The following is an 11349-nucleotide window of genomic DNA, read 5'->3' on the forward strand; positions in this document are numbered from 1 at the left end:
TTCCTCCCAGGCCCCAGGGTTCCAAACCAGGCCTGGATTCAGCCTTTTATTCTATTTGTCAATCAAATCTTTCGTCCATGATAGTCAGGTTGGGGGCCCCTCCTGGGCAGCCCCCTGAACATCTTACAAAACCATTCCCTGCCCACCCTGGCATGTCTAGCAGGCCCCACCCCCCTGCATCCCCTCCCCACGCGCGTGCGCACACCATGTTTGTTGCTACCACTCCAGCTCTCCTTAGCCCCTGGCCCAGGCCACACTCTCCCTCCAGGGGGTAAGACTAGGAGAGGAGGGGTCAGCTTTCAGGGGGTGGGGGGCCTTGGCCAGCCCCTCCAGCAGCCCTCTGCAGCATATCCAGCGCCTCCCAAAAGAAATCCTTCTGTGCCGCCATCAAGGGCATCCAGCCCACGATCTCCTTCATCTTCTCCATGCGGTCCTGCAGTGTGGGGCAGTTGTGGATCTGGCTGAGGTACTCCTCACAGGCCCAGGCCACCCCACCAGGGTCCTGGGGTGCTCCAGCCCCCAGGCTGGGCTCAGGGGTCCCCACTGCCTTGCTGGCTGGTAGGTCCCGGTAGGCTGGGTGGTGCTCAATGTCGTGGCTGGACAGCATGTAGAGGCACTCTCTGGTGGAGCAGAGAGAGCAGGCGCACAAAGGGACCTGGGGGAGAGGAGATAGGGCGTGGCTGAGCAGGTGGGGGGGGTGCCCAGGACGGGGTTCCCTGGAAGCCCCAGCTGTTGTGTTCCTCCCACTCAGACCAGCCCGGAGCCAGCAAGTGAGCTGGCTGGCTGAGCCCCAGGGTCGTGTGAGGTCAGAGAGGGCCAGCAGGATCAGCTCAGGGGGAGAGCCAGGAACCATGGTACACTGCTGGAAAGGGAAGTGGGCGGTGCTGGGAAGTGGGGTCCCTGGGTCCTGGTGGGATCCCCAGCTCCAGTCCCTCTGGGCCTGATGGCTCCTGCCCTCCCCTCTTGCCCACTTGTCGGAACCTGGGCTCTGACCTTGATGTGGAGCTTGACGAAAGAGGCGCTGCCCTTAGGCCAGCCGGGGAGGCGGCCTCCGGCCCCGCAGCCACAACCCAGCAGCTCCTTGCTGAAGTCCGAGCCCTGGCTCAGCACCAGGGAGTGGTTGAGGCCGCACCACAGGGCGATGGGGCGCTGGAGATAATGGACCTGAGGGCACAGGGGGTGGTCCCTAAGTGGGGAACGCCAAGGGCTAGGGTGACAGAAGGGCTCAGGGCAGTCTAGGGAAACGAGGGGAGGGAGGAGACGGGCCGGAGAACAGCCTCCCCGTCCCCGGACAGGCAGCATGGCTCCTCCTCGGTTCTCCGGCAGCCCCAGTCTGAGCACAGAAGCGCTAGCACAGCTGTTGCTTCCTCCTCTCCGCTCCCTGGAAAACAGGCTTCCTGCCCAAGGCCAGGGCCTGCTGTCTGCATCCTGGTCTCACCCCCAGGCCTTCGCCTATCCAGTCTCTGTTCTGCCTTCCAGCCTCGAGGGGGAAGAAAGAGCCTCTCTATCCCTGTGCCATTCCAGGAAGGGCTGCCTTCCACGGACTCCTTCCTTCCATCTCTAGCATTTTCAGTCTGTCATATCATTACCTTTCAAAATGGCCACACTGTTCTGGAAAAACACTTCCACCCGACTCCTGCTGCTTCTGACCTCTGTTTTAGGCAGCAAGACTGGCTATATAATCAGTCTGAGGTGGGCCTCTTCTTGTTCTTTGCACAGCAGGTCTCACCTGAACCTTCTGTGATCTGACTTCCTACTATGCTGGGACTTCTCTCCTAAGGCACTGGACCTCCCAGCAGGCAAATCCCAGGGCCTCTCCTGCATGCTCGCTCCTGAGGCTGAGCGCTTTAAATTGTGATAATGTAGATACATAATTTATGGCCACTATAGGAAAGTTTATAGGAAAAATTATAAAATATTATCACTGCGAGAAGCCCCACCGCCTCTTATTAACCTCTTGCTGGGCATTCTTCCTCAGTGTTGCCTCTATAAATATACATACACAAGCTGTATATTTTTAAACAAAAATGGGATTGTGCTGTGTAAACCATTTCTTGATTTTTTTTTTTCTCTTAAAAGTATGGGAACTTCCCTGGTGGTCCAGTGGCTAAGACTCTGCATTCCCAATGCAGGGGCGGGTTGGATCCCTGGTCAGGGAACTAGATGCCACATGCTGCAACTAAAGATCCTCCATGCTGCAATGAAGACCAAAGATCCTGTGATTTGCAACTAAGACCTGATGCGGCTATAGATAGATAGATAGATATGCCATATATATCTATATGTATTTATACACACACACAACCTATGGCACAACTGGGACTTCCCTAGTGGTGCAGTGGTTAAGATTCTGTGCTTCCACTGCAGGGCAGATGGGTCTAATCCCTGGTCAGGTCAGATCCTGCATAACCTGTGCTGTGCGTGCATGCATGTTTGTGTCCAACACTTGCGACCCCATGGACTGTAGCCCACCAGGCTCCTCTGTCCATGGGATTTTTCAGGCAAGAATATTGGAGTGGGTTGCCATTTCCTCCTCCAGGGGATCTTCCCAACCCAGGGATGGAAACTGCCATTTCCCACGTGTCCCGCACTGCAGGCGGATTCTTTACCACTGAAGCACCTGAGAAGTCCGCATAATGTATGCAGCACCCCTGCCAAAAAAAAGACACAACCATCTTTCCATGTCAGGGAGTATATTCCTGCATTATCACTGTCACTATTAATCACCCCCTCCTGGGCGAAACTTTCTGTACCCATGAGATTTGAGGGTATACCCATTTGAGGGTGTGTCTCTGAGACAAGTTTCAATCCCTCTGCCCACAATGGTGGCTACCACGCAGCTTTGCTCCCCTTATCTCTACTTTTGTCGTTTCAACTTTGTTCCAACTTGGAATCAGCTAGACGTTTCTATTTCAGTGTTTTACTCTTCATTGAAAAAAAAAAAGGCTAAATTCACTTTCTCCCCCGAAACCAGCATTCCTCTCCAACTGACGTGTTTACTTGTGATACTGTCCATTTCCAGGGCCAACTACATCCTGCCCTGCTGCCCTCGTATGTAATTACTTTCCAGAGGCTGTTCATTTTCTTTTAAAACACCTCACATCTCCATTCCTCTCTGTTCCTGCTCCCACTGTGCCAGTCCTAATCCCTTGTCTCAAGCCTGAGTGTCCCTCAACAGCTTCTGGGGGGCCTCTCACTGTGCCCTCTGGCAAGGTGACCCAGTCTCAATCATCCAGGGGGGTTGTCTTCTCCTGCTCCAGAACCCACAACTGCTCTTTCCCAAAGCAACACTTCTGTAGGCTTGTGTCCACCTATAGGGCTTCCCTGGTGGCTCAGATGGTAAAGAATCAGCCTACAATGCAGGAGACCCAGGTTTGATCCCTGGGTCAGGAAGATCCCCTGGAGAAGGGAATGGCTACTAAGTGCAGTATTCTTGCCTGGAGAATTCCATGGACAGAAGAGCCTGGCAGGCTACAGATTACAGGGTCGCAAAGAGTCAGACACAACTGAGCAACAAACACAATACCACCTTAATACCACCTTGTAGCTGCTGAATCCCAAAACACTGCTCCAGTCAGGTCAGTCTTTCCACCTTCCCAGGGATGCGCAAGCTGTGTCCCCACCGCCCCGCCCCCCCCACCGTTACATAGGATGCCTTTCCCGGTACCCACCCGAATCCTCTCTAACCCACTGAGATGCTCACATCTTAGCTCCTCGAGTTACTTCAGCCCACCCAGGTCTCCTCATGTCACTAAACTCCTACTGCCCTAACAGCACGAGCCACACAAAGTTCACCTCGTGGTGCCAACCCGGGTGAGACACGCAACAGTAGCACAAGCATTACAAACTGGTTGACTTCCTAGGGACTAGAAAGTGGATTCTGGGACTTCCCTGGTGGTCCAGTGCCCAAGACTCCGTGCTCCCAATGCAGGGGGCCTGGGTTTGATTCCTGGTCAAGGAACTAGATCCCACGTGCTTCGATTGAAAGATCCCACACGCTGCAACTAAGACCCAGCGCAGCCGAATAAATAAATACAGTATTTTTTAAGTAGTGGATTCTATGGAAATTAGAGGCGTGGAGATAGATCCAGGGGTCAGGGAATTAGGGAAAAGGGGGAGGCAGGATGCTCACCTGTGTGGGTTCCCCTCTGTCCATTTTGTCCCCTGTTCCCAGCTGCCCATATCTATTATTTCCCTGCATAAAGATTCGGCCAAATTCATCCACCAGGCCAAGGTGATTGTAGCCAAGAGCACAGAATAGGATCTATGAAGTAAGGCAGAAAGGCAAAGTGAGTGTTCAGTTGTCTTTGGAGGAACTCTGAGCTCCAGAGTCTCCCCACTGCTGACCTGCCCTCCCCAGCTGATCGCTTCCAGTTGCGCCTTCCATGCCACCCCTCTCACAGGTCCCCTTTCCATCCCTGATCAATCATTTGATTCCTGCTCATAGTTCAGACCTTCAGTACCTTGCAGTCCCCTAAGCCCCCCCGCCCCTGGTCTGCCCTGCCCGCCCCTGCCCTCCCGAGGATCCTACCTTGGCAGGCAGTGAGAGTGCAAGCGGCATCTGCTGGTCCAGGGGGTCAAACGCTTGAAGGGTCCCAAAGAGATCACGATACACCCCTGGGGTATGCACCTCAAAATACACTCCCCCCTGGTCTGGGGGGTCGGGAGCCCTCAGCTCAGCAGCTTTGGGCACCCATGTCCTAGGGATCGGGCCCTACCTGTGATGAAAGGTGCAAGTTCTGGGGAGTCTCACACCCATTAGAAATGCACCAGCTATGATGTCTGGGAACTTAAACACCTGTTTTGACTAGGATGCCCTATGGATCCCCTGCCGAGCTGGAATAAGGATAAGGGAGGGCTCTGTATCTGGAAGGTCTGTCCAAGGTTGGGGTCTGGAGAAGCAGGAAGATAGTTGTCTTTCTTACCTGTGATGTAGAGAGTACTGCTCTGGTTGGAAGCCATGCAGGCCACACGCAGGTGAGGAAGGCAACGGGACACCTTTCTCAGGGCCAGCTGAACCGTGTAGGAGCGTGGTTGATCCAGCTGGGTCTCATTCACGACCAAAGAGTAGATCTTTCCTTCTTCTGGGGGAGGGGACAAGGAGGCAGACAACTGTGTGGGGGAAGGGACCCTCCAATAGCCACATTGACTTCTTTTTAAATAAAAATGTTATTTATTTGTTGATGCCGTGCTGTGCGGCATGCCGGATGGTTCCTGGACCAGGGATGGAACCTGGGCTCGCCACACCCAAAGTGCCGAATCCTAACCACTAGGCCACCAGGGAACTCCATTGACTTCTCAAGAGACTCCCTAAGCCCTAACAAGACAAAACATTTACTGCCCTAGAGTGGGCTGGAGGGAAAAGTGTAGAGAAGAAGCAAGGAGCGGTGATGGGGGGGGGTGACTTCAAGTTCCCCGGCCTCCAGCTCTCACCACTGAAAATCAACCAGGGGAGTTCTTCAGTGTGAGGGACAAGTGGAGAGAAAACCTAGCAGGTGGATTTGGTGGAATCTAATTTGATTCCTGGTTGGGAAGAATGATGTCTGGGGATTCAGGGCTCTGCCTAGCATTAAGAAGTCCAGAAGGGCAGAGGGGAGGGGGGAGTGTTCCCTGGTGGTTAGGACTCTGTGATTCCATGGCAGGGTACCCGGGTTCAACTTCACAAGTTGTGAGGCATGGCCAAAAAAAAAAAGAAGTCCAGAAGGTCTCAGGTCTGGGGGCTCGGGAGTGTGGTCAAATCTGGGGAACACTGAGAAAAAGACGGGGGTAGTTCAGGTATAAAGTACAGTGCCTGGTGGAGGTTGGGATGCTTAGAATTTTAAAAATCAGTGCAGGGACTTCCCTGGTGGTTCAGTGGTTAAGGTTCCACCTTCCAATGCAAGCGGTGTGGGTTGAATCCCGAGTTGGGGTTACTACGATCCCACAAGCATGGGGTGTGGCCAAAAAAATAAAGTAGTGGAGCTCCCTAGTGGTCCAGTGGTCAGGACCCGGCATTTTCACTGCCTTGGCCCCACGTTCATTCTCTGGTTGGGGAACTAAGATCCCACATGCCATCAGTAAGGAAGTGTTAGTTGCTCAGTTGAGCCTGACTCTTTGCGACCCCATGGACTGCAGTCCACCAGGCTCCTCTATCCATGAGATTTTCCAGGCAAGGATACTGCAGTGGGTTGCCATTTCCTTCTCCAAAGGATCTTCCCAACCCAGGGATCGAACCTGGGTCTTCTGCACTGCAGGCATATTCTTTACCGACTGAGCTCAAGGGAAGCCCCCCACATGCCATGCAGACCAGCAAAAAAAATAAAAATAAATCAGGTGTTCACTAGAACAGTGGTTTCCAAACCATTTTTTGCAGCAGGGCCCTTTATTCCTATGACATGTTACCTAGAATCCTAGACTAGCAGAGAGATCAAAGCAGATACTTGGTTCGACACCAGGACGAGGTGCCCCTCTCCCCCCACCTTCTGCTATGGGTCCTGAAGACTCTGTAGGAAAATAATATGTAAACAAGTTGCTTTAAGCCTCACCTGTGAGGAGCAGCAAGGCCCGCTGCGTCTCCTGACCAACCAGCACAATCTGCTTGAAGCTCATGGAGTGGTGGAAGGTCATCTTGAAGACCCGCTGCCCGCTGGACTGCAGGTACACCTCGACACAGTCGCAGGCCCGGCTGCTGGTCGTGCCCACCACTCCCGGCTGCTCCCGAGTGGCCAACACGTAGAGGTATTTGCGGTAAACTGTGTCACATCTCGGGTCGGAGGCAAACTGTAGGAAAAGACAACAGTGGGACAAGAAGAAGGTGCCCGGGATCTAGAACCTTGCAGTGGGATGAGGCTGGGGCAGCTAGATCCGGGGGTAGGTGATGAGATACGTGGGTGCAGGGCTGGGAAATGCGGACTTGGTTTCAGGTTCCTGGTATAGGAGGGCGCTGTCCTGAGGATGCCAGCTCGGGACTCGTGTGGCCCTGGGGTCCCAGAGGAAAGATGGGGTCTCGGCTGCCCGGGTCCTGTTACTCACGTCCTTGGCTCCACGACACAACACAATGTAGCGGCAGGCCCGCTTCCACTGGATCTGGCCAAGGGTGGAGGAGACCAGGGCATTTTTGAGGAAGAAGAGGGTCCCTGCGTAGTCAAGAATGAAGACGTGGTCCTTGGTGGGCAGGAAGCGGCGGTAGCCATGGGCTAGCTGGGGAGCTACACTCTTGCTGAGACAGCGGCGGCGGCCCCCAAATGCCTGGAAATACAGGCCCTTTGTGTCTGGAGAAGACAGAGAGAGGGAAATTTAAAGGCTGAGGAAGGCACAAGGGAGATGAATCAGAGCTTGGGCAAACTAGGTTTCTCAATGGATGGGTGTTTAGCTCCTCCCCATCCCCATGCCAGGGGAACGACCCCTTTCAAAGGGCCTGTGCAATGCTCAGAAGATACCTGAAATTACGCCCCATGTCTGAACTAAAATTCTCTGCCTGACCTCAGCCCAGGGCCATACACATGCTGCTAAGTGTATGGACTTCTTTGGTCCAAACTTGCATTGAAGTGGAGACATCAAAGGACTTAACAAGAATTCATAGAAAAGTAGAAAGAGGAGTGAAAAGGAATGACTGGGAAAAGCTGGTAGCCCTCCCTTGTCCCTAGCTCTGGATGTGCTACCTGGATCTCCCTTCACTCTGGTGTGTGAGATGAAGTTATTGGATTGGAGGTTAGAGCATATTTCTCGACCTGGGGGTGATTTTTGTCCCTCAACAGACATTGGCTGTCACAGCTCAGGGAGGTGCTATTGGTATCTAGTGGGTGGAGATGAGGGAAATTGGTAAACATCCCACAAATGCAGAGGACAGCCCCCTCACCCGACTTCAAAGAATTATTTGTCCCCAAGTTTTATTAGGGATCAGGTTGAGAAATCCTGGTTTAGAGGAGGGAAAACTCCAGGTGTTGGGAGAGGAGGATGTCTGAAGGCGAAATGTGGAAGTGTTTGAATGTGGTGGGCAACTTGGCAGGGATGCTAGAAGGAGTGGGGGCTCTGGGTGACACTATCTGAGAGCATCTCTAGAGACTTGGAGTAAGACCTTGCTGAAGTGTGTTTCAATCTAATAAGTTTCTTGCAGAGAAAGGGGTCCTGGAAGATGGCTGGGAATACTGAGGTCATCAGACCACTTTATGGAGCAGGAGGGACCCCAGGATAAGGTAGGACAGAGGCAGAGAGAACTAGAGGTTTTGGGGGAAGGTGTACAGTTCAGAATGGCAGCTCTCTTCCAGGGTCGGACCCCAGAACCCTGCTCTCGAAGGCGAGGACTGAGCCGGTGACAGATGCGTCTCCACACGCTCTCGGCATCGCACACTTGGTGGAAGTAGTGGCAGGTCTGGCCAAGAGCGACCACATCTCTGACTGGGAGGAATGAGATGATGTGCTCCACCTGCGGGGGTTGGGGGGCAGGACGGGGAAAGCAGGGGTCAGGGGGCAACCCCCTCTCCAGCTCTCCTGCCCCCGGTTCCTTTATTCTTAGCACCAACCCCCCCACCCCCAAGGACTCACCAGCTCTGGGGGGAACAACTGAACAGAAACAGGGTTTCCTCGTCCCTTCTTCTCTTCACCCCCAGGTTCTGAAGGGCCACATGAAGGGCAGCTCCGCTTTACCTGCCCAAGGAGAAGGGGGCACACATGAAGGTCATGCCTCTCTTTCTCCCTTCTCTTACTTATTAACTGCTATTTGGGAGGGCCCATTGCTCTGACTCCCAGCTCTGTGCTGTCAGAGCCTGCCATCTTTTTCCTCTGGGTCCGTGGGTTACCCCTCCCTGTCTGCCTGGCTCCTTGTCCAACTCCTCCCCTGACCTCCGGCTGCCATCTTGCTGCCCCCCCTTTGCCTCGCCGCCCTCCCCCCTCACCCTGAGCCCCTCCTCCCGTCTGCACAGCCCGGTCAATTTTTGCAGCTTCCGGCTCCGGCTTCTCCTCACCATCCTGACTGCCCCCTCCCTGCTCCTGCCCTCATCTCTCCGGGCCCCTCGGCCCCCCGTACTCAGCTCCCTGGCCCCCGTCCCTGCTGCCTTTCCCACACCATGTCCCCTGCCTGGGCTTGGGGGACTTTCTGGGGCCCCTCGCCCTGCTAGGCTCCTCCCCTATGGAGTCTGGGGCAGACAAACCTCTCTCTGTGACCTCACTACCCAGCCACTGTGACCTATTTTTCCCCAAGCTTGCCTGGGATTTTCTCTCAGCTCCTTGGTTCTAGCTCAGTTCTGGCCACCCAGGGGCTCATGGGATATGCATTGGACAGGAGAAGTATAGTGTGAGCTACTGGTAGATGAGGCCTTTCCTTTCAGGGTGTTTTTTTCACTTGATGCCCTTTTAGCAAGAGAAGCACTGGTGAATTCTTCATATCTTAGCAGTTAAGAGCCACCAGGGGATTTGTAGCTCAAGAATATATATATATATATAAAAGTATAAACTCAGTTCGACAGGCGAGGGGGAAAGGTGACCCTGTTAATTAGACCATTAATCTCATGACAGCATGCATCAGATGACAGCGGCCACAGCTGAGCACAAACACTACTCTTTTCTCATGAAGAACACATCCAAAAGTAGACTTCTTTCCTGGGGACAGTAACATGGTTGCATGCATGAAGGGCAACATATTAAGGTGGAAAAAAGGAATAGATTTACTCTGAAAGCTCAGTATATCTCCCAGAGTCTAAGCTATTAACTTAGTCTTATGGGCAGAGGGGGATGACATGGATGAGAAGCAGCAGAGCTGGGGCTGCATCTGTCCATGTAGGGGGACAGAAGATCTGCACCTATACATCCAAGGAGTGGCTGTCTGTCCCAGCAACGCTGAAGAATTTAGGCCTGGACAACCAGCTCTCAGCTGCACAGTATTATAGACTCATTCGTTTTCTGTGTTAGTAGACTGTCAACCATCCAATCCAACTCCCTTACTTAGGGGGACCAGTAAACACCTAGTTTGAGACACATAGGATGGAATTCTAATAATTCAATAAATGTCTCGGAATGTCAACATCTGAGTTGTGACTTATGGGAGAGATTCTTCAGCTACTGTGGCTAGGCAACTGTTAACCAATTAAGTGGATTATACTAGGTCCTTATGCCACCTAACAGGATGTTAATATCTCTCAGCAGACGGTACAAGTATAGACAGCTTCCTCTTGCATCTGGGTCCTCTTTATCCACTCCGTTTCACCTTGGAAGCCAAAGAAGAGAGGTGAACAGAAAAAAAGCCCAACGCAAAAGCTGATGCAGGGAGAAGCCTGGCTTCCAGTGCGAGCTGTTAGTAACTTGCTGTTTTCTCTTGACAACTTCTCATCAACTTCCCTCCGTTTATTTCCTCGTTTGTAAAACGGAGGACTTCTTCTAGGTGAGGGTGGTCCCTTCTAGACTAATCCCGTAGGTTTGATCATCACAATTTCTGCCCAGCCAGGCACGCTCCTTTGGGCAGCGGGATAGCCCGGGCGTATTTTCGAGGCTTTCCGGGTCTTCCTTAACCCTTCCTCCAGGAGTTGAGCTGGGTATCTCCAGCCCCTAGGAAGCCACTGGTCGGCTCGGACTCCAGATTGTCGGGGGGCCCCCAGCCTTCGCAGCTGGAATGGCATCCACAATCCCTTCTGCGGCAACGACCCCTCTGTACACTGGCCTCAGGCATCACCGTGCCTCCCGCTCCCCCTAGTCCCCACGGTCCTCAAAGCTTTGAGCTCGCTTGCTCACAAGTCCAACTTGCACACATTAACTTCTACCCTTGCAACCGCTTGGAGCCGGCCGAGCGCGGTGCGCTTGCATTCTTTTATCTCAGTCTCAAAAAGTTCCAGTTCACCCGCCTCCTCCTTAGCGAAGGGGGGGGGGGGGCGGCCTTCTTCTCGCCCATACTATTGGTAGGTAGAGCCGTCCCTCAGAGAAGAGGCCGGGCCAGGTTCCCTTGGGAGGATCTAATTGGCCTTCTTGACAGTCACTCGCCTATATCTGGCTTGCGATTGGTCCTCGTTGGACGAGGCTCAGGGTTTGCCTTTCTCGGCCTCCAGCCCCGCAGAGTGGAGCCCCGGGCGTCTCCGCCTCCTGATTGGACCTGATTGGCTTCATCCCCACTCCTGAGATTTGTGATTGGGTGCGGCTGCGCGGGGCGGGCCGGCCTGGAACCTCGGCCGTTGGCGAGCGCTCTAATCTCGTCCCCCTCCCTTCTTCTCGCCTCACTCAGTGCCGGAGTCTTCACCCCTCCCGGCGGGTTCTGATTAGCCACTTCCGATGCGTCTCGGGGTCCCGATTGGCCCGCCGGGTCCCTGAGCCCGCTCCCTCCCCCCGGGAAGCGACTACGGCGGCTCCGAGGAGGGGGAGGGGCAAGGAGGGACGGCGGGTCCCCGT

At 53.9% G+C, this 11349-nt stretch overlaps 1 protein-coding gene across 3 annotated transcripts; it reads right to left on the bottom strand.

Annotated features, from left to right (window-relative positions):
- Positions 1-32: 32 nt before the first annotated feature.
- On the bottom strand, positions 33-11263 carry FBXO24 (F-box protein 24). Of its 3 annotated transcripts, none has more exons than XM_059881608.1 (10): positions 8874-11263; positions 8524-8625; positions 8221-8404; positions 7012-7250; positions 6525-6759; positions 4926-5084; positions 4532-4584; positions 4133-4264; positions 994-1164; positions 33-655 (listed from the first exon to the last, which is right to left on the bottom strand). In XM_059881608.1, the coding sequence occupies exons 1-10, from the start codon at positions 8943-8945 to the stop codon at positions 293-295; spliced, it is 1710 nt and encodes a 569-aa protein (XP_059737591.1). In that variant the 5' UTR covers positions 8946-11263; the 3' UTR covers positions 33-292. The 3 variants fall into 3 exon arrangements, with proteins under 3 accessions (XP_059737591.1, XP_024841020.1, XP_059737590.1); XM_024985252.2 differs by having other exon boundaries at positions 4532-4653; XM_059881607.1 differs by having other exon boundaries at positions 4532-4653; positions 8943-9020.
- Between the last annotated feature and the right edge of the window lie 86 nt (positions 11264-11349).

This window comes from Bos taurus, chromosome 25 (genome assembly GCF_002263795.3).
Source record: "Bos taurus isolate L1 Dominette 01449 registration number 42190680 breed Hereford chromosome 25, ARS-UCD2.0, whole genome shotgun sequence".
NCBI lineage: Eukaryota > Metazoa > Chordata > Mammalia > Artiodactyla > Bovidae > Bos > Bos taurus.

Excerpts from the sequence above, each read along its gene's own strand:
- FBXO24 (XM_024985252.2), bottom strand. The coding sequence starts at position 8,945 with ATGGTGAGGAGAAGCCGGAGCCGGAAGCTGCAAAAATTGACCGGGCTG. Across the intron at positions 8,405-8,523 it reads AGTTGTTCCCCCCAGAGCTG|GTGGAGCACATCATCTCATT; the intron begins GTGAGTCCTTGG and ends CAACCCCCGCAG. Across the intron at positions 1,165-4,132 it reads ACAGAGGGGAACCCACACAG|GTCCATTATCTCCAGCGCCC; the intron begins GTGAGCATCCTG and ends CTGTGCCCTCAG.